The 27,752-nt window shown below is 41.9% G+C and overlaps 1 protein-coding gene across 3 annotated transcripts in view; it reads left to right on the top strand.

The window, feature by feature from the left end:
* The first annotated feature begins 662 nt into the window (after positions 1-662).
* The window catches only part of dyrk4 (dual-specificity tyrosine-(Y)-phosphorylation regulated kinase 4), a 31,729-nt gene continuing 4,639 nt past the window's right edge, over positions 663-27,752 (top strand). The window contains exons 1-7 of one of the 3 annotated variants that reach the window (XM_086297955.1): positions 663-885; positions 1,430-1,499; positions 22,633-22,716; positions 24,046-24,198; positions 24,382-24,532; positions 24,768-24,931; positions 25,856-25,992. In XM_086297955.1, the coding sequence (XP_086154081.1) occupies positions 854-885; positions 1,430-1,499; positions 22,633-22,716; positions 24,046-24,198; positions 24,382-24,532; positions 24,768-24,931; positions 25,856-25,992 (791 nt within the window). In that variant the 5' untranslated portion in view covers positions 663-853. Of the gene's footprint in view, positions 886-1,429; positions 1,500-19,547; positions 20,078-22,632; positions 22,717-24,045; positions 24,199-24,381; positions 24,533-24,767; positions 24,932-25,855; positions 25,993-27,752 lie in introns of those variants that run through there. The other 2 variants (XM_086297954.1, XM_086297956.1) reach the window with 2 other exon arrangements.

Below are 27,752 nucleotides of genomic sequence, written 5' to 3' on the forward strand. Positions count from 1 at the left end.
CAGCTTTGATATTAATGATTTTTTTGGGTTCATTGAGAACATGGTTGTTGCTCAATAATAACATTATTCCTCAAAAATACAACTTGCCTAATAATTCTGCACTCCCTGTATGCCCGTAAGAAGTAATTTCAAAAATTGTTTTTAATTAAATTTCAAGAAAACATGGCATTGCTAGCAAATAAGAATGCTCGATTTTGCCACCAGTCTTCAGTAGACTGGGTGTCTGCATGTTTGTACTGGGCGGCAGGTGTGGGCTTATGCTAGCGCCTGCTCGCTTATTAGAAGTGCTCTGTTTGGACTTTGAATGAAGAGAGTTATTCTGAACTACAGAGACAAATTCTGCATTATTCTTTCTATTTATTTATCACATTACTTAATATTTTAATATTTTATTCAAAGGGCTAAAACGAAAAATGGTAACCAGGTTAACATTAGCAGCACTAGTTTCTTTTGAAATTTGGAATCTTTTTAGAAAGAATTTGTATCTTTGTAGAAATATGAAAGTATGCGGGCCCTCCTTTACGCCGTGCTACGTCTCTGTTGCCGGTGTGGTCACTGAGTGCTGCAATATGTGGGAAACGTGTAGCTCAGCGGGTGTCCTCTTCTCCCTTTGTCTCGTGCTCTCTCACACGGGCACACTCGTGCAACTAAGCGCCTACGTCAGAAAAAAGGGAGAACAACACTGTCAGTGAGCACTTGGTGTACAACGGCCATTGTGTTTGGGATAAGCCGGTGGTGGTAACTACGACAGCACGAAGGCTGCCAGCCGTTTGTTATTACCGCCTAAAAACCTGACTAGCGGGCATGCCGCGCATAACCGCTTCATCAACACCACCTTGCTGATCACGTCAACATGAGCGCGCCGAACAAGTCTTCGGAGAAAAGGTTTGTGTGGTCCTCTTTTAGAAGTTTGTGGTATGTAATGCTGTGCACTCTGCATTTAGTGAAATATATAAAGAAGTAAATAAATGCCCATGAAGAGTTAACGTAGACGTTTTTAGTTCGTAATGGGATTTAGAGTCTCTTCTTTACATTCCCTGTTTACCGATAAAGCTATTTAATCCTAGTGACACTTTCAGTTTTATGAATGGACTGGATGAAGAGTTGAATGTGTTTAATAAAAGACAAACTTGTGTCCAGAAGGTGTCAGTGTAGTGTACGCAGTAAGCTGCTGAGGAAGAGTCCGCGTCTGTGTCTGCTGTAAGAAAAAAACTTCACAGTATGCAAACATTACATCTGCATGTGGTTTCAGTCTGAAACCGCATGCAGATGTAATGTTGGCAACAAGGATGACAATAATTAGTGCAAGACTTATGCTTCTGAAAGATGAATCAATATGCGTTGGCATAACTGAAGAGTAGTTTAATCTGCAGTTGATAAAGCAGCAGGTTTATGTTGTTATACTATTATCTTTTTTTTCTTTGAACAGAAACGGCCCCAAAAATAAGCTGGATAAGCTTTTAAAGGAGAGAAAATGCACATTTCCCCTTCTGATCAAGGTATGGAAACAGCAATTCGTCTTACCACTGTGCTTTATTATTTCAACTGTATACTAAATCTTGAGAGGGGTTTTTTCTTTTAATTGTGCCATCATGAAAGCTTAATGTATTACATAAGTTAGTGTTGTTGCCAAGGTTTTGTGGGGTGACGGAAGGCCTCCAAGTAACCAAACACCCCGAGTTCATCTGCAGGCCATTAAATAAATGTTATTTGGGTGATTGTGTGCTCTCAGCAGAAGTGATTTATTGGGGAACATGCTCTCCCTTGTAAAGTTCTTGGCCTGCACCATGGAAGCATCTGAGAGATGTGCTCTATTCCCATTTGCTGGGAAGAGCAAAACTACTCGATGGCGAATAGCTATGACGTTACACGCGTCCCATATCTGAAGCTTTCCGCGCGGACACCTGTGTTAACCCCATCATCTCTTCTTCCTGGAAGGTTCCACAGCTTTAAACTGTGCCCTGCAAGGACACATTCATGCAGGGGTGGACTGATTCGCCCACCCCCTCCCTTCTGCATGATGGGATTAGTGTGTTTCACAGCACCTGAGACCTCCCTCGCTGAGCTCCTATCGGACACTTTTATAGTTACTGTTGATTAAACTTTTAATACAGTTTGGACCTCTTTGCCAATAGTGGACAAAGACCAGTGGAGGAGAAATTACTGCATCCTTTAATGCAACAAAGATCATGCTCACTGTTGTCTTTCTGTAAAGCATCCTGGGTTCAGCGTCATTCAGACTATTTTTAAGTAAAGCAGGGATATTTTGATAAAGAAAATAGATGAGCAAGGTGGAGAAACAAACGAGAGAACATATGAATTTGGGGAATTGGGGACACCAGATTGATATTGCATGTGTGTGTGTTGGGTTTGAGAGAGTGGGAATTTAATGACCTGTGGAGAGGGCCAAATCACAGCAATAAGAAAGCCCATCGTCACTTAAAACAGCACAACCAAGCCAAGCTCGGTTTGTGTCTTCCATGTGGATTACTGCATACTGCAGAATGGGTCAGCTAAACGCATCCTTGTTTAATCCTATCATGGCTCCTCTTATTCTTTGATCCCAACACTTAAAAAAGGCCCTCAAACAGATATCCTTATTAATTAGCAATAGAACTCCCCACAGGTTGTTGAGCTAAAAGATGCCCAACATAAGAAGGCTGAAAAATCTTTGATCATCAGTGAGATATTTGATAGAGTGGTAGCTGAGGCATCATTTGAAGCTGCCATGGATGGTTAGGGTGTCAGTTCAAAAGATTTTTCTGGTTTTCTAAGTTAGGCTATCGATGCGAAGCATTTGCGTCATTGCAAAATACGGACGCAAGCAGCTGCTCTCAACAGATGCTTGCTGAGACTGGAGCAGGCAGTGTCTTTTCAAGTTTGCAGCTTTCGTATATTATGACTCACTGCTCAAGTCCACTTGATCATTTAAGAATGCTTTTTATATCTCACAGTGACTCATGCATGTACTTGGACATATATGACTAGGGTTGCCAACCGTCCCTTAAAATACGGAATCGTCCCGTATTTAGAAACAAAAGTACACGTCCCGTATTGAGCTAATAAGGGACGCACTTTGTCCCGTAATACAGTGAGAATCAAAAGTAGTCTATAAATGTTTATGGAATTAACGCTTTGTTTGAAAACATAATTCCCAGCCCCTCTCCTGCTTTGTGACCAATGAGCTGACAGCACACTTATGACAATTCGAGTATGACAATTCAGATTACCGCTCATCTCATTGGTCGAGGAAAGGTCGCTTACAGAGAAAATACCGGAAGACAACAGATGACCACAACAACAAGCATGGCCAACAGGGAAACAAACGCCGACACTGCGGTGCAAGTCTCGGATGACAGTACACCTAAAGCTGGGCAAACACTGTGCGATTTTCAAACTGCACGATTGACTCGCAGGGGTTAGAAGTTGGTAGGTCACGATGCAGGTCTCACACTATACGGCCCGATGCTCTGATGCGACCTGAGTACTCACACTGTGCCTCCATAAAATGAAGGTTATAACAGAAAATCTGTCGCTCTCTCTCTCCGTCTTTCACTCACACAGACACACCACCACCATCAACTTTGCTAAATTGCTAATGGAAAACATGATCAGGCAGCTGTGATTGAGCAGCATGTAAATCCAACTGTTTTCACGGTTGTTGTGGTCGTGATAATTTTGTGATGCCACATCGAAAAGGCTCGGATGAGCTTTCCAAAGTTCTACAAGTTGTGCCTCCATGGCTTGTGTCCAGATCACACGCTGCACAGCCGTGCTGCTCCGTCTTTTTCACCGACGTTTACGTGTTTGCGCGTGCGCAGTGTGAGCGGCTGCGGTGACACCCTCACGAGCGATTGATGATCGGGAGCTGGTCGTGAGGTGTTAATCGCTTCTCGTTACCCCACGTATACTACACGACGCACGATGAAGGCCAAAATCGGTCTGATCACCAAATCCGTCGCACGACTCAGAAATCGTCTCAAAATGGGCCAAAAATCGCACAGTGTGAGCCCAGCATTAGAGCAGCAATGTTTGTTCGCTCAGAGAAAGAAAAATAGGCTGCAAAAGCACAGGGAGGAATGGGAAAAGGAAAACACCTGGCTGGGAAAAGTTAATATGGGCATGTGCAGTGAATATCAGCGCTATGTGGCCAGAAGTGTGATAATATAATTTATTTTGTGTAATAAACAACTGCAAGGATAGATGATTACAACAAATAGATGACTAATACATAAAAGTAATACATAGATGAATAATGATGATGAGTTATGATGCGTAATCATGGGAACAAGCGGGTTTACAAACAGGAGCAGCTGATTAGCATTAGAAAAGCTGAAATAATACCTCAGCTGAAGCCAATTGTACTAAATGCACTATATGTGCACAGTTACAAGAATGTTTTTCTTTCTATTGTTTTCTATTAATTTATATAATTTTAAGTTAAGCAGGACAGAGTTCTTTTAAAGAAAGATTTACTTATATTCTCAAAAGTTAAGCATGACAGGCTTCTGTTTAAGAAGGAGACCTGTTTTATCGTGTTAATGTTGTCATTTTGAGCTAAAAATAAATGGCTAAATGATCATTTGTTTCACATGTGTTCATATCACAAAGAATATGCATCTGCTTAAATCAACTTCAAGTCAAATGGTTAAAAAAATAATTTCACACACAAAAAAAGAGCTACCACACTGGGAAGCATAGCTGGACTGGCCATCGGGCATACCGGGCATTTGCCCGGTGGGCCGCTGGTGATTTTTTGTTTTTATGGGCCGATGGATTTTTTTTTTTTTTTTTTTTTTTTTTTTTTTTTTTTAGGAAGGGTATATATAATGAAAGGTGTTGGATTGGCCAATTGGTCATGATCGACTCTGGGCTGGACCAATTACAGCCGAGGAGGCTGGATGCACCCTCCCCCTTGTTTAGCAATCACGTGATTTTCGCGCATTGCATGCCGGGAACTCGTGGCAAAACAATCCAAGTACCGCATCAAATGCAAACATTTGCAGCACCGCAAAACGTTCATTCTCCGGTTCCAATACCTTCTTTTTTTTCTTTGCCGCACAAAAAAGGAATGTACAAAACAAAAGGAGAACAATGCCGGTCCGTACAAAGACAGACTCGACGAAAAGACAAAGAAAAGATACGAGGACAAAATCAAAGGAGTGAAAGAGTGGACAAAAGACGTCAGCGTGCTGCCCAACTTTCACCACGCTCAGATTTATAATTATACGCTTCTTGGAGTGAGTGCATACACTCATGAAGTTTAGTAACTTCAGGTCACTGCAACAAGCCCAGGTACAGTTTACCGACGGACAGGACCTTGAAACGCACCGTGTAGAACGAAAGACTATTGTACATATCATAAGTTTACCAGTCTCACAAATCGTCTTCATAAATACACATTCATTAACAGTTTATTAATAGGACCTTTGAGCTCAACGGTAATTAATTAGTAGTGGAAATAATTTCTGGTAGTGTAACAGTGTTTATGTGGTATTATTCCACTTGCCACAAATATCAGTGTAATGGGGAAACAGCGCCCCCCCTCTCGGTGTGGCTGGCTGCAGTAATCGCTGCCAGTCTGCCGTAGCCATACGAGAGGTGAGTTGTATTGTTCCGCACACAATATAGCTAAGTAGTACAGACACATAAAACATGTTTGATTAGCTGAAGAGCACCGAGTGTAATAAGTGCTTAGTGGACACATGTCCAACACCAGTTTTATGTACTTTTCATTTGTTTATTAATGTGTGAAACTGCATGCTAAAGCGGAATGCTAATGAGATGTTCTGCCGTAGTGTGCTGTGCGGAGTGGTGTGTGGCGAGCCTGTGCACTGATAATACACCGTTGTTTCCATTCAGGAAATAAAGTGGCAACGATCGATCAGAGACTCCTTGTCTTTTTAAAAACACTACACAACGCAGAGTCGAGGAGTCTGGGCCGAACTGTTGCAGCGGGATGAAGCAGAAACCGGTTACAGTAGCATTACAGAAATGTAGCAGTGACAATAATATTGTATGTTGTAATCGCAATGGACAATTAGTGATACAAAACAACTGTTTTATCTTGTGAATAAAAGTACATGGTTTTGTCAGTGTACCATGGTTATAACAGAAGCGAAACGCAATATTGTGTCAGGACAATTCACTATTTATGCACAATAAACAAAGGAGCATAGCGCGACAATTTCTGTTCAGCGCCAGACTTGCTTGTAACCTATATCACCAATTATGTTAAGAAAAATGACGCATTAACTACTACAAAACTCTGACCTTTGTGGGAATGCTTGGAGCAGACTAACATGTGAGCTGGAGTGTTCTGAGATGTTATATTTGGTATATCCAGACCATCCGTCGGCTCTTACTTCGGAAACATGGCTTAAAAATTTTCACTTCAACGACGTAATCCGATAAAAAAAAACGACCTCTTTACCCATCGGCTTCCCGTGGCTGTCATGCGACCGGCTATTGCAGTTAATAATACAACAGCTTCTTGCCATTTTTTGGGTTTCTTTTTATCGCTGTGTAAGTGAGTTCAATTGAAAGCCTGCGTGCGCTAGTACCTCTTGCCACAAGTTCCCAGAATCCTTTGCGGTTTTATCCCTGAATGACGTCACATTTCAATCTTTATCCTGGTGGGCCGGTCTCTAGTCAAAATGCCCGGGCCGATTTTTTGTCCCAGTCCAGCCTTGCTGGGAAGGGTGAAGACAACTGGGTTGCCCGGCCCTGGCAACGAGGTGTCCCTTATTTATTTTTCAGGGAGTTGGCAACCCTATATATGACTTACATATGGACATTCATCCCGTTACTGAAGCTCAATGTTTGCCTTATACTGGGAGCTTCATGCACGTGCACATCTCTATGTTAAGAGATTTCTTACCCCATGGCTCATGAATTAGCTGAATAAAGTTGTAACATTAAATAGTGTAATTGGAATAGCAGATCTGCAGTTTAAATTTAGCACTGAAATGCCTGCATAAAAGTTTTATAAAAGCTTGTATAAAAACACAGTAGCAGACTACGTTAGATTAAGACCTTGATTATATTTCTTGCACTTCTTGACATGCTTCACTGCATTGCACCTGGTCAGCCACCTCCACAGAATGTGGAATAAGGAGTGTGCCACCCTATTATTCTAATGAACCTTGCCCCTGATAGAGTTTCTCATCACTGCTTTGTTCCTTGATGACACCGGACCCCTGAATAAAAGCCGGTCATTTAGAGAGACATAGGGTTCACCTCTTCTGAATGACAGGCTGATATCGATGTCAGTGAGCACAGAGTTCACACTGTCACTTTACTGCAAAGTTGACTCTGCGCGTAAATTACATCTGAAGTACGATGAGCTTAATTCTAATCATGTCCTAATCAAACGATCGTTTCTTGTTTCTCATTCCGAGCGTGTTTGCGGATCTGCTTTCCTGCACTGTGTTCCCTCGAGTTTATGTTTATGCATGGAAGATGTTGTGTGTGCCAACTGAACGGCCTGCGGCTTGTTTGTCACATGGCTCTCACTCGTGTCAACATGTGAATCTCCATGATCACCAAAATAGTTCCAGCCATAGCAACATTTTCATTTCTGCCAGCGATTGCTATTCCTCCCACTGGTTCCTGCAAGCTGGGCAGGTCTCATACTGCCAAGGTGTGATCCTGGTTAGGCCACCATGTCACGGCTAAATTTCACAATGGTGAGGAGGTGTAGCGATGCTGCCCCGGAGAGGATCAAGAGGCCAGAACACTCCTCGGCCGATAAACATTAATTGGATCTACAAAGAATGCTGTGTAAACAGCCACCCAGGGAGTTTAGTTAATGAGTGTCTGGTTTAGTTGCATGAAGTGTCTGTTTTCCTTTAACAGTGAGTCATGCAGTACCGAGCTGCAGGGTATGCCAACGTCCTCCCCCATCACACCCTTTCGTTCCATCTCCATAGGCTCAGGAGAATTGTTGTGTAATCTGGTCTAATCTAAAATATCGTTATATAAAAGGACACATTTGTTGCGATTGGTTCACTGATTCCTACACAGTTTTACAGTATAATGCAATATCTAAGAATATGAGATGTGACTACTTTAAATCATCTAGTAGTTTTGCACAGTTTTGATTGAAGCAGCAAATTCAAACTTCACTGTTGGCTGAAAATGAAAAGTGTTTTAAAACCCCCCCACTAATAATAAGTATTTGTGTCTTTTACTATGATGATCATTTATGTAATTATAATTGCACTTCCTCTCATGAAAGCTTGTAATTGTATTACATAATCAGGATCACATTAATCAGGATTTACCTTTAAGCCACGCCTGTGCTAGCCAGAGTGTGTCAGTATACACCTGTAGAAATGGGGAAGGACTCAATGAATGTTTCATTCTTCATTGTTTGCATCCATCATGCGAGCCATGAGATTAAATCCTGCAATTTGTGCTAATGATACACTTTGAAGGCTGTATATTGTCTGTCTTTGTCTAGCTCAAACATTGGCTGCTTCGTACCCGGGTGGTGCAAAGGCTTGTTGTGGTAGGTGACAGGAGAGTAAGTACTTTGGGGTCAGAAGTGGACAGTTGATCTTACCTAGGTGATAAGGCTCAACTTTGTCCCACCACTGGGACGCAAAAAGGTTGGCTGGTTGGTGGGTTACCATAACTTAGCTTGCCAACTGATGATTAGAAAGTAAAGGAGGGGATGGTTTCTAGGAAAGCTGAAAATGGAAAATTAAATGCTGTGTTGCCTGGAGATTATAGCTCACTTGGCGCAACATTAGACCCATTTGTAGACAAGGTTTGTGGTCACAGGGCTGCCAGAGATGTCAGGCCATCATCACTCACACAGGTCTGATGGCACAAGCGCGCCGACTCCATCCTCAGGTTCTCAAACCTGGCAGGGCAGAGTCTGGGGCATTTAGGTCAGCGCCCGCACCGCACACGACAGGGGGTAAATCCTGCGGTGTTGTAAACATATTTAGCAGTGAAACATATCACACACACACATTTTGATTATAGAGCTGAACTCTGACACACACATGCACCTGCAAACATTTTACGCCTCAGCTGCCTCACAAGCAGGCCAATTAATTTCATCTTATTGGGTTTATTGAAATAACAGTGCAGCGGTCTGAGCCAGACATGGGGCCCTGGGTCAGGGCTCATTCCAGGGAAGGAATGCCGCAGATCTTAGATGAAAGAATAATTCATGAGGTAAGACTTCCAGCTCTATATTAATTTAGAAAGAATAAGATAAATATAGGCTATGGTGTCTTACTAGAGATTGTATCAGTAGAACTGCTGTAGAGACATGACTTTTAACTTGAATGCATTGAATATCTCCAAAATATTTAGTTTTGATGTGAACAGAACAACAGAGCTCGGAGTATCCAAAGCTGGATCCAATCAATGTTGATGAGACTAAACCCAGCCAGGCTATCGACTGTTATTGAGCTAGAATATGTTTTGTGTTTTTATTCTTGTAGTTGTAGGGCATCAGTACAATCGGTTTCCTGGCCTTTTAAAATTTCACAAACAGAAAAGACTTCCAGCGTGTTTTTAATGGTTTTCAGAGAATAGCTGCACAGCGATGCAGTGCGAAGAACAGTTAGACCTGCAGGAGTACTTTTGGCTGTTGACTATGTGTCTCACTGCAGCTCAAAAGATTAAGAGAGGTGAAGAAATAGCAACGCAAAATGTTTAAAAAAAGACTATTTTCTGACTGAATCACAGAGCTTTTATGACCACATAACATTTTATTTTAGTTACAGTTAAAATCTTTGGGATTTCTTTCTGTGTTGAGGCATTCAACAAGGGTGCAACGGGTAGCAAGCATTCAGTCTGTATGTTGGATTAATTTCAAACAGTGAGGGGTTTATCTGTCGGTGCCACGATGGGGAAGTATAATAATTCCACCACAGCCCCATCAACCCCCGATCAAGGCCACAGAAAAATGACCTGTGGCCCAATTCTGGTGTTTTCTGTGACAGTCTGTCTGATAAAGGAGGCAGACAGGAAGCTCTTGTATATCTGTTTGTGGTTATTACAGTACATGAAATGGTGAAGATTGTATTATAGTGCATGGGAGGATTATACATGTAGGTGGTCCCGACGGGCCAGCACAGTTGACACAAATATGAAGTAGTAGGTCAGCCTCCACAACCATCGAACACCCCACACAAACATAAATCACAACAATATAATATTGAAGTAAAATAAATATTATGTGTTTGAAGAGAGTTCAGCAGCTTTTTGTCACAATCTTTCGTTTTTAGAAATCTGACTCATCACACTTTGTTAGCCTCAGATCATATCATGAAATCATATCACATAGTGCCATTTAATTTCATGTTTGTCTTTGATTTTGCTTTTATTTGCTATTTTATGACATACGTTACAACTTAAACATTAGAAAATATTCACTGGTTTGCTTTAAAGGCTTATCCAGTTCAGGGTTTGGAGGAGCTGCGGCGTATCCCAGCTGTCGAGGGGTGAGAGGAGGGGCAGGTAGACAGGTAGCACCTCACACCTTCAGTCTATTTAAAACTGGTAATTAACCGAACCTCTTGTTAGGTGTGGCTGTGTGCAGGCAGGAATAGGACCCAAGGTGCAGACTCCGGAGACAGAACTTAAACCAAAACAGCTTTAATGCTGAACGCAAACATAACATAACTGGAAAAACTCAAAAAAACAAACTAACACCAGCGGATTGACAAAACACACAGCAAAGTAAACAGTAGATCGCCACACAGAGAAACACAGGGCTTAAATACACAGAGGGAGCAATCAGGGAATGAGTAACAGGAGGGAAACACAGCTGGGACAAATCAGAACTGACGAGACCAAAGAAGCATAAACTGAACACACTGAGATAAGACAGAGACCTTCAAAGTAAAACAGGAAACACATAACACAGACTCACATGCAGGCACTACAGAGGGAACAGAGACGTGGGACCAGGGCAGACACAAACACTGACTGGATGTGGGGATACAGCAGACAGGGAAGACAGCAACTATGGAACACAGACAGAAAACCAGAACACTAAAACTCTAACCAACCCCACCCAGAGAACCTAAACTAAGAATGATCCTAAAACCCATAAAGCAAAGCTAGAATATAATGAAATAACAAAATCAAAGAACCAAAAACACAAAACACTGGGTCAACGACCCAGGGACCCTAACACCTCTGGGAGAAAGCCAGAAATCCCACTCAGGACAACAAACAAGACTTTGGTCTAAAGCAACAGTGCTAACCACAAAATGTCCCCATTATTGGAAAATATCCTCATTGATATTTTCTTATTATAAATCAATTCATTAATTTATTCATCAGGACAAATCTGCTCAGTTGACTTTGATTGCAGGATGTTTTTGTCAAACAGGGCAGATACTTTTCCAAATTTAGACAATGTTTTACTACAAACGGTGGCTTGTGTTTCTGTTGATGGACACAAGTCGACTTGAGGTTATTTGCCTGTTTTTGTCTCACCGTCTTCACCCTGCTGGAGAGAGCCTCTCCACGTGCCTAATAAGATTTCGCTTGCCTGGGAACTGCTTAATTTTCAGCTTTACTCAAATAAAGAAACACAGACACTAACATAGCAAACATGAATGCAATCACACAGATACAAGCACACAGACCTCCTTATAGAGAATGGGGCTGAGCGGGCTAATATTCAGAATGTGGCTTGATTGTAATTACTTTAATAAAAACAGATTATCAGATGCTCTTTTAATGCAGCGACTCAATGACAACATCGTTATTGTTCTTCAGAAATGAACTCATTTATTTCCACAGTAGGTTTAACAGACTGGGGATCTTAGCCACAACACCTTTGCAAAATTTGCACTTTTGCACAAAAACTGTTTACATATAATGTATGTTACAAGTGAGTTTATAATCACCTGTGTGACTAAAGTGTATGTGGTTGTGCCACCTTGTGAACTTGACCTATATTGCACATGGTGACATGCTGTTACTGAGACGTCTGCTGTGCATTTTAAACTGCAGATGCTGCATTGCACCTGCCAGCCGGGTCACACTACCCACATACCTCTCTGCCATGTGGGAGGGGACACTGACACGGTCTGTTTTGGCCGATAACCCATCTTCTTTCAATTTGCCTGCACCTGGCAGCAATTAGCCAAAGGCCCAACAGCATGTAAGGCACCAGGTTGCAGTCCTCTCAGAGGTGGCAGGTTGCTCATGACTTAACAGACTTACTGTTCGTTCTATCCAGATCAGAGACATTAAAAAGGTATAGCCCAGTTATATGACTGATCCAGCTGGTTGAGGAGCAAATGAATTAAATAATACAGGACAAGAGAATACAGGATGAGAGAAGTGATACAGCAGCTACTGTACCTCAAGTGTCTCAACTGGCTGACTGAGCAGTAATGGAATACAGTACCCTGGTGCTTCATGCTACAGGAATAGCAACATTTTTCCTGTCACCAAAACATGGTGATTTACAGATTTTATTTTTAGTGGAGGGGTGGAACCTGTGTGAGCGCAGCGTGCTTGTGCTTACTGACAGCGTGTCCTTTGGTCTTTGGTATGACTGCAACATTTAATATTAACTGTTGCACTCTTACCTCCCTAATAACTGGACTTTAAATAGAGAGCTCCTCCGATAAATTATTTAATCATCGGCAATAAATTAAAAAGAAATACAGAGAGATAATTACAACACTTGGTTACCCAATGACTATCTGCAGTAAAAAGCTATAGTCAGCATTTGTCTCCTGTCCTGCTGTGGGCTCTGCTGTTTCTGCTGTTGTGTGTAGCAGGCAGGAGGCCAGGGGTAGCTACAGGAGGGTGGGGTGGCTAAGCTGTTTGTTAGCAAGACTGTAGCATCTCACAGGGGTTTGTGCAGCAAGTAAAGCAGCTAAAGAGGTGTAGAAGAGTAGAAGAGATGGAGGGGTGGATAAGGAGAAGCAGGCAGGGGGATATAACATCCCCGTTGTCTTTGTCTCCAGGATACAGTGACAAGTGAGAAGGAAGAGGAAAGTTGCAGGCATCTGTTGAACCACATGGGAGGGCCATTAGAGCTGCACCACCTCCCCATCTGACTTCCCCACGAAGTGCCCACCTGGGAGGATGATGAGCTCTGTACCTGTCTTTTCTCATCTGCCTAGTCCCAGCTCACCACTTCCCACCCCCTGTCCTTCACTCCCAGAGGCCTCTTTTATGGCAAAGTCAGTGCCAGGCCCCTGCTGCTTTGTCTCCGGCTCAGGATGGGTCCCCAGTCAAGTCCCATCCATACGTCACTGGCAGCAGCAGACAGAGAGCACTCCCTCACTCATAATAGCAACCGCACAAAGCAATAGCATCCTCTCAGTGTCTGTCGGCAGTCTGCCTCTCTGTTCTGGATAAAACCTGGGGCAGAGAAAAATACTTTGCAGAAACCTGACAGAGAAGAAACCACAGAGGTTTGGAATATAACCTCGTCTAAATGAATAACTTGATGAAGCAAGGTCCAGATTGTAGAGGAGTACTGTTCAGAGTCACAAGAAGTTTTCAGGGAACTTATCGTTTATGGAAACTTATCATCGCTTAGGTTTGTAGCATCGAGGTTCTGTCAAGTTGGAGAAATTTTTGTTTTTTAACAAATGGAGCTCAACTAGACCAAAAACCTACTGGAAATGCAGGCCTGGTATCATCACTGCAATCATAATCTTTTCATTTGCTCCTCAAACAAGAGGCCATCTGTCGTTACGGCACCTCTGGATGGAAATAGTGTCTAGAGGTTGAGATGTCGTTGAGGCTGCGGCTGTGACAGCATGGAGGAGATGTGCTATGTGGGAAGACGGGACCTCACCTGCCTGCTGTGGTTTTAGCCTCCTCCATGGCTGCTGCTGGGGTAGGAACAGGAGGGTCAACCCAGAGGTATATTTAGCAACAGGACTGCCTAGATGGGACTAAAGGCAATCATTTGTTTCCATTCTCCAGACAGCCACACCCACTTATCTGTTTTTAGTTAGAATTTATTTTTGTTTTTATTGATTTATTTTAAAGAAATGCTCACAGGCTTTACATTTTGTGCTATGACACCCGTCAATAAACTGTGATCCTTTGTTTCTTGATTTTTCTGTTCTCATTGTTTCTATACTCCATATCTGAGTTTTTTACTTCAGGTGCTCTCATGCGGCGTCTAATGTGTTGTCACCTGGGTGACAAAACAGAAGCTGCTTAAATACTCTTCCAGGATAAGTGTGGCAAGGTTTACAGTCCTCTATGTGCAGTCAAGATAGCTGTTTCATCTCGTTTCTAGTCTTTATGCTTGGCTAAGCTGCTTTTATTTTTAGCATGCACATGAGAGAGAAGTCAATATTCTCATCTAACCCCCCTTTTCCAGTCATGCTGCAGTATAGATGCATGGTAATGAGTTTTGTCAATATTAATGAGACTTAAAGGAGTCCTTCCACCTCTGAGAGGACCGCGTGCTCACTGTCACTATGTTCACCTCCCTCTTGGATGGCTTCTCCACCAACAGGGGACAAATACTCTCAGTGGCTCAGCTCTAAACCTTAACTTATCATTGGTAGCACCTTCTTCATATTTGGTCATTGTCCAAAAATAATGCTGCAAGATTATTCAGCATTATTTATCATACAGCTTGATTTCAAAATGAGATGCTAGGTTACTGTCTAAAGTGAAAGGCAGATTGTGAGGATAAGAGCATCTTTCTGTACTGTCTTGCATGACATTTTATTTGAACTACACTCTAGGTATTTGGGAATTTAGTATATTAAATAATTGCTTTATATAGAATTTTAGCTACCTGCTAGTATCGCAGATGCTACCCTGGCTCTTTCATACATAGCCCCTTGTTATTGTTCTTTTATAGACCCAGTCATGTTACTAACCTTCTGCCTAGAAATCTGAATTTGTGAGCTTTGCATTATCTAATTTTCCAATTGTCATTGCCGGCTTAATTTCAAGCATTTAAACGTCTTTGGAAACAGGATTGTATGTCTGACTAAACAAATACAGCAAGAGAAATAAGAGAACAAGAGAACAGATAAGAGTATAATGAGGGTAGTAGCAGCAGCTTCCTCAATAGATGCTCATTCCCAGAGCTGATTACTGAAGTAGCCACTGTTGTTGCATAACTGCTGTCGTCTTATCATATTCATCTCTTGTACTGGTTCCGGGCTAATCAGCACATGGAGCACTGAGTTGTTTCCCTCCTGCAGTGTGGATTAGTCACTGGAAAGCAAATAATCTCGTCTTACATTTGCATCACATGATGCAAATAGGTTTTGTTTTGTTGTAAACAGCAGCCATTTTGACATTTTACAGCAGGGTAAACAAAGGTAATTAAACATTTTAATTGTGTCTTTTTTGGCTCAGTGTAATAAATGATAGTTCCACCTGAGTTTACCTGGCCATAAACTGTCAGAATGGCTGTTGTGAAAGGGCCCCATGCTCTAATATGACTTTGAAGGGTAAGGTGTGTTTCATATGTCAGTCAGGGTTCAAAACACGTAACTGTTGTGTCAAGGTGAAATGAAAGTTCATTGCTATTTCTTCTGGGTTTTATGTAGGGCTGCCACAAACAATTATTTTGATAGTCGACTAGTCACCGATTATTTTTGCGATTAGTCGGCTAATCAGATCATCATCCATTGGACGTAAAACGTACAGCTTATTGCACCAGCAGCATCTGCTCTTATATAACTATCATTAGCTTACAGCTTTAAGTGTTTAAGGTCTGTGCTAACTAAAAATAAAGACAAGATGATAGTTTATTAAATTTTAATGACATTTGCAGATTGTTTCGGTGAAGTTTAATAAACTCCTTGCTATCTAAAATGTAACAGGACACCGGAGTAAATTCTCGAGCATCTCACACTTCTGATAATCAGCTGTCTGCTTGAGGTTTATTCAGCTGTGTAAAAACTATAACTTTAATCTCAGCCAAACCGATTTACTCAGGAACAAATGAAAACCATTGGCCGGGAGTCCGGTGTTCTCACGGGCTCTAGTGAGCCTTGAACCCCGGCTAGCTATCGAGCTAGTGGGTAACAGATGTCTCCGAAAACGTCGGAGTGCTTTTGAAAATATGTGGTGTCTTGATAAACTGAGCAGATATTTGAGGTTTACACAGCTACATTCCCGCCTGAAAATATGTTAAACGTTTATTTTGTGACCCAGGAAGAATAATAAGAGTAATATTAAAACTAACTAGCTGCCGCCATTGTTGGAAACTGAGCTGGGCCGCGCTATGAATTCTGGGATAGGTTGGGCCACGAAGTATTCACCCGACCCATCCTTCAAATCTGGGGAAATGAAGGGCGCATTTGTCTGAGTCTTCGAATTTGGACAGTCTTCGTCGATTCGCTGTAGCGTAATCGGCCTCCAAATGCGGGCACTGTCACTACCCGATCCGTACCACGCACGTGCAAAAAGCCACTACTTCCGCTCGAAGCCTTTTATGATGGTTACGGTCAGATTATCTGTTGAGATGTTAAGAATAATAAGTATCTCTTAAAATGTTTGCAATAATGAAACATTTCAATATAATGTAGACAAAAACGAAAAATAAAAAGATAGTTACGGATCAGGACTCCCCGATCCGTACCGCGCATGTGCAGATGTTCTCTTCTTCTTCTGTTTCGTTTAATGGCAGTTTACTCCCCAGTGTACGGGGATACCGCCACCTGCTGACCGAGCAAATGAACCCTATTGTAAACTGAACTAGTGTCATTACAAACACGTACTCAACTGTGGTTATCGAGTGTTTATGTTTGTGGAGAGGATTGTTGGAATAGTGATGATGATGTCCGCTATAATTGTCAATTGTCAGTAAACACTTAACCTGGCTGATGAATCTTCATGTGACATATTACTAAGTCAGTATTATTAAGTCTATAATCGGGGGACGCTCTCTGTTGAGGAGAAAAGCATGAATTTGTTTGTATACGGATTATCCATTGTTTAAATGTCCCGGGCAGTCGAAAAGGAGGCAGAGCTGTTGAGAAATGCTAGGAGCTAACTGGGCGCTAACCGTGTCACTCAAATACATTAGCTGTGTCCCAAAATGTCGGCTGCATCCTTCGGAGGCTGCATTTGAAGGCCGATTACGTCACAGCCAGGCGACGAAGGCTGTCCCAATTCGTCGACTCCTTCAAATGCAGCCGACAAATACGTCCTTCATTTTCCCGAATTTGAAGGATGGGTCGGGTGTTTCCTTCGTGGCCCACCATATCCCAGAATTCATAGTGCGGCCCAGCCAATTTCAGTTTCCAACAATGGCAGCTGCTGCTAAGTTTTAAAATTACTCTTATTAATCTTCCTGTGCCACAAAATAAACTTTTAACATATTTTCAGGTGAGAAAGTAGCTGTGTAAACTTCAAATATCTGCTCAGTTTATCAAGACATCGCATCTTTGCTAAAGTGCGCCGACGTTTTTGGAGACGTCTGTTACCCACCCGCTCGATAGCTAGCCGGGGGGTTCAATGGTCACTCGAGCCGGCGAGAGCAGCGGACTCCTGGCTTCATTGTTTTCAGACCCCCGCTGTCTTTCGCTACTAGGGTTAAATATCATATATAAGTCACTCGGATAACATAAAAATGTAATTGTTTGGCTTTTTTCGGTGTTTTATTTGTTCCGGAGTAAATCAGTTTGGCTGAGATCAAAGTTATTAGATTATTAGATTAAATAAAACTTTATTAATCCATCAGGTGGTTTCCTGTGGGATTTTCACACAGCTGAATAAACGTCAAACAGAAAACTGATTAAACAGAAGTGTGAGACGGTCGAGAATTTACGCCAGTGTCCTGTTATATTTTAGTTCGTTTATTAAACTCCACCGACACAGCGGTGACGCAAATCTGAAGGTTAGACCGTCCCATTTGACAAGCCTCACTAGGGATGGGTACCGGTATCCGGTGCCATGATGGCACCAGTTCTGTCATAAACGGTAGTAACCAGACCGAAAATCAGCGCACATTTCGGTGCTTTTTTTTCCTGAGCTGTGATACACTTTAGATTCTAGCCAATCATTTTACGTTTCCAAGGATAGTAGGCGGGGCCAGGTACGTAGGTTCTTTTAGAGCAGAGCTACAGATTAAAAATGTCCAAGGCGAAGCGGTCAAAGTCTGGCTGTACTTCACAGCAAAAGATGCAAACTCAGCAGCAACAAGTGCTTTAAGCTGATACTGTGATACTGTCAAAGGAGGTAACACCTCAAATCCGATGAAACACCTGGCGACGCATAGCGGTTTTTTTTAAAGCCGAGAAATGCGCCGTATTTGATAGCTTGCTGCGAGACCTCACACCGAGCACATCTACTGTTATCGGACCCGGAGTTAGCAACATCCCCCGAGAACCAGAAGAGGAGAGTCCTGGCCCCTAGCCCTGCCAGTGTAGCAGAAATGATGAGGATGGTGATGCAGCAGCAGCCGTTCTTCTCTGCGTGAGTAGCTTCATGTTGTTCGAGTGTAATTTACATTGAGTAGGCTAACCACGTTATTACATTAATGCATGTAAGGTGAACTAGCAAACACCATCATAGCTACATGCTGCTGTCTTCTTGTTTGATGGCAGATGCTCCCTTCACCCTGGCTAAAAAAGGCTAAAATGACCAAAGAAAAAGTGGAAAACAGTTAAACATGAGAGGTTTTTGGACAAAGTTTGTGTTTTTTCCATTGTTTAAGCACTGCTTCCAGCCAAGAGTGATACCATATATGCCCCATAGCTGCAGAAAAGGCTAAAATTGTTATCTTTTTACAAAAAACAGCTGAACATGAGAGGTTTTTGGACCAATTTTGTGTTCTCCATTCTTTAAGCACCGGTTTGAGCACCGTTTAAGCACCGGCACCGTTTCAAAAGTACCGATTTGGCACCGGTATCGGATAAAACCTAAACGATACCCATCCCTAAGCCTCACACTTCCGGCCTTCTCGGTCTCGGACTACTAAATTAGTCGTCGACGATTTTGATAGTCGACGTAATCGTGACTAGTCGACTAATCGTGGCAGCCCTAGTTTTATGAAGTTCTTTTAAAGTGTGCTAAGGCTAACAAATGTGTTGAAATGCGTTGAGTGCATTAATCACTGTTTTGACATTCTGTTTTATAGAATACTTCTTATATAGCACTTTTCTGCTCTACTTGAACACTAAAAGGGCTTGGTACAACTCCACTCATTCACCCAAGCCTAATTGCTTCGTATCTATCATTCACACTATGATAATCAGAGAGCAATTTGAGGTTTAGTATCTTGCTCAAGGAGCTGAGATTTTAGTTCATTTTTATCAACTACTTGACCCTGCAGTGCACACACAAATGGCACAGGACTGTAAAACATGGCAGATTTTAGCAGAACTGCTTAATTTTAATTAATGTTGGCAGAAAGACACAAAAGGAATAAGAAAAGTTTTAATCCAGTAAACCTGCTGGATTTATCTGAATGTAGCTACTGTGGAAAACACATCGCGCGTGTGCGTGTCACTTAAAGATGAAGACTCATCTTGAAGAACGACGGTGAGACCGTGCGTTACTTGCGCGCTTTCGACAGCGCAGAGGTTTCTGGACCTCACTTTGAAAATAGTCTACAAAACATTTACAGTACCTGAAGTGAGCTCAAGCATTGTGGCCAGTACGTGCGTGCGTTAGTGTAGCCCTCGCTGCACAGCGTCGGTGTTGGAGAGCGCATCAGTCACACCGCATGGTGTAGGTGGACGACAGCAAACGGATAAAAAAACCAACAAATCTATATCGGGACAGCCCCAGCTGTCAGCGGCAGAAACCTGAACAGGTGGCTCCTCCGGTGTCTTAGCAGAACGCGTCACGGCACAACAGCTTGTCTCGCGGGCTAATCTCCTCTCTGACGACAGTGCATTTACCGTGTGCGCGTAAAACCGGGAGTACGGCAGCTTTGGGTTGCGGGAATCTGATCAGTCATCGGGATTTTCCTCATCAGTGTTGATTCAGTGTTTATCACGAAGTTGGACTTTTGGAAAGTGCGCCTTGTTTTTGAGGTTGGACGGACAGAGTTGGATACAATGACTTGGATTTCGTAATTTCTCCTTTGTTTTTGGATTGTCAAGGCTGATAACACAGCATGCTGCCAGAAATAAATAACAAGGTGAGGAGTTGTTTGTTCGCTGGATACTAGACTGACTGTCTGGTAGCAAAGCAGGAAGTTCTTTTTAATCGAATAGGGATCAATATTCCAGTTTACAGGCAGTTCATTGGAAAATTACAAAAACAAATTGACGATACTCATAAAAGTTTCCTGGGATTATTTTATGGGATCATAATGTTGTCTGTGTTATATTGTTATGATACAGACAATATGAATATGTTCTGTGAATATTAATATTATCACTGCTTTATCTCCACTGGCACCAGTGCCAGAGCATGTGTTATCTTCATTTTTAGATGACTTTTGCTCTGACACAGGGCTAACATCCCTGATAATTGTAGGACAGACCTCTAACAGGTAAACTTTTATAATGAAACTATAGTAAAAATCTACCATTTTTATTGTATTCACTTTTTTAAAAACTCATTCCAAGAATATTAAACGTAACTTTGAAATGATTTCCATTTCTCTTTCATAAGCTATCCTACTTGAGTGCTTATTTCGCAGTCCACTCCCTTTCCCCTGAGTGCATGCCAAGTTATGGTGAAAAATCTGATCCATTTCTATTTCAGTCGTTGTTTAGCCTACTTACTTCAGTGTTTGTTGTGCTGACAGATTCTGTAAGTCTATATGTGTTCTGGTATATTTTTCACACCTTACATGGGAACTGACATAAATTTAACCTTTGCTGTTTTTGGCACTTTAAAGAATTGTAGCCTTTTTTTCCTGCATGAGTGAAAAAATGCAAAATTCCTTTTTACAAATTATGTCTAAAACTAAGGACTAGCACTATTTGTGATCACATGGTTTGATGACTATTTACCACCACTTTACATCCATCCTCTTCCTTGTGCTCACATTCAGCATGCGATGTGCAATACAAAATAAATGGAGAGCATGATTAGACATGTCTGACAGATGACAGTGTTCATGAGCAGCAGGTTTTAGTTTGTTGGTGTTTACCTCAGTGGCTCCTGGTTTTATTGCTTTGCTTTAACCCTTTAACCAGTTGACCCTAATGGTGGACGGTTTTAAGGTCAACCTGCTCTCATACACCTGTTGAGATGATCCTACATCCAGCTAAGACTTAACCACATCAATAAAGGCATGGCTTTTGCTGTCTTGATTGTAGGTCCATTGTTTATTTGGGATGAGAGCAAATATCCTTTTTGTATATGGTCCCTCCGACCTTCGTGTTAATGGATTATGGATTTACATGGGCAAAGGGAGCACACGTTTATTGCATGTACAATAAAAGTTTGTCCAAGTCTTACAGTGTTACAGTTCATCCACTGTGTTCCAAAAACAGAATTCAATTTATTGTTTTTAAGAAAAAAAAGTGAAAACAAAATGTGCTCATTTACTTATTCAGTGTCAGCTGATGTATATGCATCTATAACAGTGGAATAAAAGGTCACAGGTCACATTTGCCTTATTGTGATGTCACTGGGTTTCCAGTGGCTCAGTACTCATTAGCCAGGCTTACAGCACACCTGTACAGGTGATGTTTAAGAAGTCAACCTGTCACAGTGACCTACATGGCTCCAGCTGTCACTCACTCACAACATTGTAACATGACCACATTATTGTACCCTACTCCTTGTCAGTGTTAACCTGAAGAACTGTATTGACTTTAATGTAAAGGGAGAACCCAGAGAGCGCCTGTATCCAGTTAAGCTTTAACAAAAAGTCGAATCAGCTAGTTGGGTTAATTCACCTTCTTCACTCTGTAGACAGTTCTGTGGTGACGCTGACTTGATGTTGCATTTGCTTCTGAGTCAATGATACAGATTAAGATTGTGATCTGGAAGCTGTTTTCCATCTAGCACCTGCAGACAACAACCCAACCTGGCCTGTGAGTTTAACACATATCCCCGTATGAAGCTAAGCTTTATTTCACCCATATGGTGTCATTCGACACAGTTGTGAGCTCAACCGCTGATTAATAAGGCACGTGTAAGCTGGCTTGGTGATGAAGCGACGCACACAGAATCATCCCAAACGTGTGTGGTACTTTTTTAGAACAGCGTTTATTGCTTCCCTGTAATGCATTCAGTCCAATGATTCTCCTGTGAGGACTGGCTCGGAAGCACGTGCACACCTACTGCAGAGCACATGGATGTGCACATGAGCACATGCTTACACAAACTATGCACAAAGGGAAATTTAAAGTGAGAGGCTTGGTGTTGCTGGGTTTTTGCAGATGTGATCTATTTTAGGATCACAGTGCATTATTTTAGCTCGTCTGGTTTCAGCCCCGCTCAGCTGCCTAGAGGCTGTGTGTTTCTGAAGAGACTGGGGAATCCAGCACAAGTAGACACTTAATTATTATCTTACATGCCTGCTTTAATCTGTCTTTTTTGGTGTAAAGGGATTCCTTTATTTGACTTGGACACGTTGTCCAATTGCATCACGCTGTAAAAATAAGTCACTGCAGGAGAAAAATGTGGTTACCCATTGTATCTATTTTATTTCCAGCTTGTTGGGAATAAAAGGCAGCTATTTCTCACTTTTTGTGTAGGGCATTTTATGAATCATTCTCATTCCTCCCACAGACATCACGGCCAGAGGCCTTTCCTCACCCTCACAGGCTCCCAGCAGAAGGCAACCGTATTGGAACAAATCGGCCCTGCTCACAGGTCAGTGCTTTCCCACCGAATGATGCTTAACAGCTGACCAGAACATGTTCTTTAGCCAAGTCTATCCTCCACTGATGCCAACCTTTTCTTTTTGCATTCAAACTAATGTGCTGTGTCTGACCTACTCTAACAATTTCTACAAGACAAACAAAGAAAAAGATAAACTACAGCCACTACTTTCATCTCTTTTAAATATATATATATATATGTGTGTGTGTGTGCGTTATTTAAACAACATGGCCCCCCAGTTACGTTCAGGCATGTAACTGTGTTTGCTTCCTTTGCCTGTTGTGGCAGGTGCTTGTGACTATATTTAGCTTATCTCTATGCGTCATAACCAAGTTGGCAGATCTTGCAGCAGCTCTTAACACGTGAGATGAAATATCAGAATTTATGAAAGTGCTTTTTTATGGAATGTTATCAATAATTAATATGTAAGAGTTTAATTTTCATCCATCCATTGCTAAAGGGGATGCAGTATCACTATGGATGTAGGGAATCTCTGTTTTCCGTGACATCTGAGTTCAATACATAAAAACGTGAGAAAAAAAACCCTGTTGTCACAGACGGTTCTGCAGGATGTTCTCAAGAGGACTTGGCAAAGCACAGATGTCTAATTTTGCACCATCACTGCCAGGATTGAGCCTTGCAAGGCAGTGACACATGTAATCATGCTCTCGAAGCAATCAGGGTGGCAGCCTAAGAAAAGCAGGTCAGTGCACCTCACCCTCCTACAAAGCCACCACTGACAGAGTCTGTCAGAGCGCAGACTCATGGGTCTTTGTCCCCCATTTTTCTTTCACCCTGACCGGTAATTCCAGACGCTATCAGCTGGAGGTCCCGGTCACCCAAGCCTCCACCGACAAAATGCATGAAGGGACGATGAAGCAAAACAGATGAGGTGCAGTTTGCACATTCTCATGAAAAAAAATGAAAGGCGCTGCAACAAGCATTTAAAATGAATATTTGGATATCACACTTGCAGCCATATTTTCATCCAATTAATTTGTCGTCTTCTTACAGCTGTCTGTTTAGATGCCTGTGTGTTTCATTCTGTCATATGAAAATGTAGAATGTGTAGAGAAATATCATTTTAGAGGTCCCAGAGCTAGCTTGTTTGTTGACCTAAATTGCCTATTTTATAATAATTTTGTTATTATGTTTTATTTTATTTTTCACTTTCTTCAAAAATCAAGCTTTACGAGTTTGGTAAACTGATCTGATAAAACTTTGCTTTTCTTTTCTAACTCTTATTCCATTTATGTTTCACCTTTTTGTCTTGAATGCACTTACCAAATACACTTCTATAACAATTTATCTGAATCACAGAAGTTCAATTCCAGTGTGGGGACTCTGCCTCAGCTCGAGCCACCAGTGGTCCAGGTGATGGTTAGCAATGCCAAAAACCAGCAGCAGCAGTCAGACAGCATCTTGCCCCAAATTGCCAACAAAGGGGGTCCAAACAACTATCAGACACAATCGGTAAGGCTGTTATTGACTAGGCATCCATAACATGGTGAAGTAGAAGCCGTCAGCTAGTTTATTTAACTCAAAGCTGAGAAATGGCGCTGTAGTTTTAGAATCACTGTGAAAACGTAATGAGGATCCTTCATTACTATTCATCTCCCAAAATGCTAAAAGACTCTTTTATGTGTTACTTAACAGGATGAGAGGCCAAAGCCCGCTCAGCAGTTCACCACACGGTTTGGTACAACAGTCGATAAAGTGGCAGTGTCTCGCAACAGCAGGATTTTCATCAACAAGCTGGAGAAAGAGAAAGCATACGAGGGTCAAAGGTTACCCATGTCACCTGTAGGTATGTTGGTGTCAACCAGAATACAACACAAGTGAATCATAAAGGAAACGTTATTTCATATTTTGAATATATTGTGGGTGTTCCAACAAAAACACGTAACTAATATTTTTCATTGCCTTGATGGAATGAAAATAGCATGCTGGCATTGGAAGGCGATATTTCAGAATCCTCTGCATTTGGCAGATCAACGTGATACTGACTCATCCTGTCTTCCTCCTCATGCTTCCTGTTGCAGAAGCATTGAAGAACTTCCAGGATCGGCTGACAGAGTTTGAAAAGGAAGAAATCATGGATTATTCTGAGATCTGGTTCCTTGGTTTGGGTTCCCAGAAAATCGAGGGTTCCCAAGGAGCTCCACAGAACTCAGGATACGATGATGAACACGGAAGCTACATCAGGGTAATGTTTCAGAGCAAGCATTAGAGTTTTACTGGATTATAACCATCAGGCTTCATCTGTGTTGATGCCGAGGTTTTACAGCCTGCAGGAACTTATATTTTTGACCTAACACAGCAAAGACTGACAGTTAGATTAAATAAACAGGCCTAATGAAGAAATCATATGGTAGCATCTAACAAAAGGTGCAGTCAACACCCGAGTGTAGTTTCTAGAAGTTTCTTTGAAATAGAAAAGGAAAGAAATATTAATTATGATGAGGTCACCATCAGGTTGGGTCAGTTTGTCAAGAGTTTAAGTGACTCCATTCACAAGCACATCCACATATCGTGCGGTTACATTGTAACCGTGGTTCTCTGAGTGAGAGACTATCTCTCCACTCCGTACAAGTGGAGAGATAGTCTCGATATGATAGAGAACCCACATGTAGTATGCAACAGTAGTAGTCGTTATGTAAAAGACATTTGTGCCATTCATTTATGCACCAACAAGCTGGCCAATGAAAACAGTATGTGACCAAACGACCTCCAGCAGCTGCGGGCACCACTCCACCGTTCAATCTGACCATGTATAAATCAGACACGTGATGGACAGTTGTGTGTCAATAGACAATATGCAATGAATGAGCTGTTAAAGGCTGAGTGACTGACCGTTGTTTAGACTCTCATATGTCTGTTGAGGCTCATCTCACTGTTACAGCGCTGACTGACAGTTACAGGAAAGCCACTGTGGCTGATGTGTACAAAGAAGAGAATGCTGCCTGTATTCTAAGACTAATATCACCAAGTTAATATAATGTTACGTTAGTAAATCATGATATTACTTTACATCATTTACTTTTACTGTGATATAAAGATTTGTTTTAGTGCAAGGACAAAGTGCACAGTAGTCTCACATCCTCACTTCTCCTCTCTCTTGCTCTTTCAGGTGTTGCATGACCACATTGCCTACAGGTTCGAAGTGCTGGAAGTGATCGGGAAAGGCTCCTTCGGGCAGGTCCTAAAATGCCTGGATCACAAGAACAATGAACTTGTAGCCATAAAGATAATCCGCAATAAGAAAAGGTATGAGAAATGACAGGAAAATGTAATATGATTTATTTTTTTCTTTTTGTTTGTGATCAATTCACTAAAGAATCAAAAAAGATCCTGAAATTTGTATTTAAAAAAAAGAAAAAAAAAAAGAAACACTTCCTATCTTCATATACTTCTTGTTTTAAAATTGCAAGTGAAGTAAAGCTTTACAGCTCCCGACCTTTATCCTTGGACTTGCCCTCACACCGCTGTCAGATGGACATTAAACCCCCACTGAACTCATTTCAAACTAAATTTGGTCTATATCTGAATTATTTAGTCTCAACTATTAGCTTAATATTTCACCCACCAGTGCACTACTTTTAGTACCTACTCTGGTATCAGCTATTCTTATTCAGCTACACTAACTGCCAAAAGTATTTGCTCATCTGCCTTAACATGCATATGAACTTGAGTGAAATCCCATTCTTAATCCATAGGGCTACTCACTCACCCATGTTCTTAGGACCTTGCTTTGTACACTGGTGCACAGTCATGTTGGAAGACGAAGGGCCATCCCCAACTGTTCTCCCAAAGTTGGGAGCATGAAATTGCCCGAAGTATCTTGGTATGCTGAAGCATTAAGAGTTTCTTTCACAGGAACTAATGGCCTAAACTCCTGAAAAACAACCACACAGCACAATCCCCCCTCCACCAGACTTTATGCTCGGCACAAACCAGGCAGACAAATACGTTCCGTCCAAACCAGTCTTGTCCATCGGACGGACAAGTGTGATTTGTCACTCCAGAGTAAACCTCTCCACGGCTAGCATCCAGTGGCGGCATGTTTTACACCACTGCATCCAAGCTTTGCATTAGACCTGGTGATGTGAGGCTTGGATGCAGTTGCTTGGCCATGGAAACAATTTCCATGAAGCTCTCTACACACTGTTCTTGAGCTGATCTGAAGGTCTGCAATTTTATGTGGGTTGCTGACGTTCCCAATCACTCCCACCTTGTTATAATACCACTCAGTCAATTGTGGAATAGTTGTGGAAATTTCACGACTGGACTTGTTGCATCGATGCAATCCACGCTGGAATTCACTGAGCTCCTGAAGCAGTCTGTGTGCCTCGGTGCTTGATTTTATACCTGTGGCCACGAAAGTGATTGGAACACCTGAATGAAATAATATGGATGGATGACTGAATACTTTTGGCAATGTAGTTTTTGTTCACTGACTCCCTATGACAGACCGCCTAATAATTTTAACTGCTTATCTACCTGCCTCAATTGCTTGCCAGTTTTAGCTTTTAATATACTTTTATTACTTCAAATTTCTACTACTTACTTTCAAGTAGTTGTTATCTTTCCTGCTAAAGCCTGTCTACGTCTACTCAATTCTAAATTAAATTGTGTTCGGGTTTTGTCACATTGCCTGTCCAGGTACAACTGGCCCGTGGTCGCTGGGCTACCTCTGGGTGGGAATCACTGCTCTATGGAATAAGTTATTTGTGACACTGAAGAAGTTAACTTTTGTCAGTCATTTGAGATCTCATGCCCCGTTGTGAGTTTTTTTTCCCCCACATGTCTGCAACCTGATCACTTTACACTTCAGGACACTGCCAAATAGCAGAGACCTGACTTAGCATGGTAGAAGTCGGCACCCCAATGGTATTATCTTACCTGTCCTTCTTAACTGAGGATCACAGTGGCTGCGGTGCCAGAGTCCTGTAGGTTAGATGCAGGAGCCACTGGGTCCTACCGCTACTTCAATAATGCAGAAAACAAAATAGGTGCAACCTGGAACA

Source organism: Aulonocara sp. 'chitande type north' Nkhata Bay, linkage group LG7 (assembly GCF_057382095.1).
Source record: "Aulonocara sp. 'chitande type north' Nkhata Bay isolate Kocher_YH1m ecotype deep benthic linkage group LG7, A_spYH_male_GT1.1, whole genome shotgun sequence".
Lineage (NCBI taxonomy): Eukaryota > Metazoa > Chordata > Actinopteri > Cichliformes > Cichlidae > Aulonocara > Aulonocara sp. 'chitande type north' Nkhata Bay.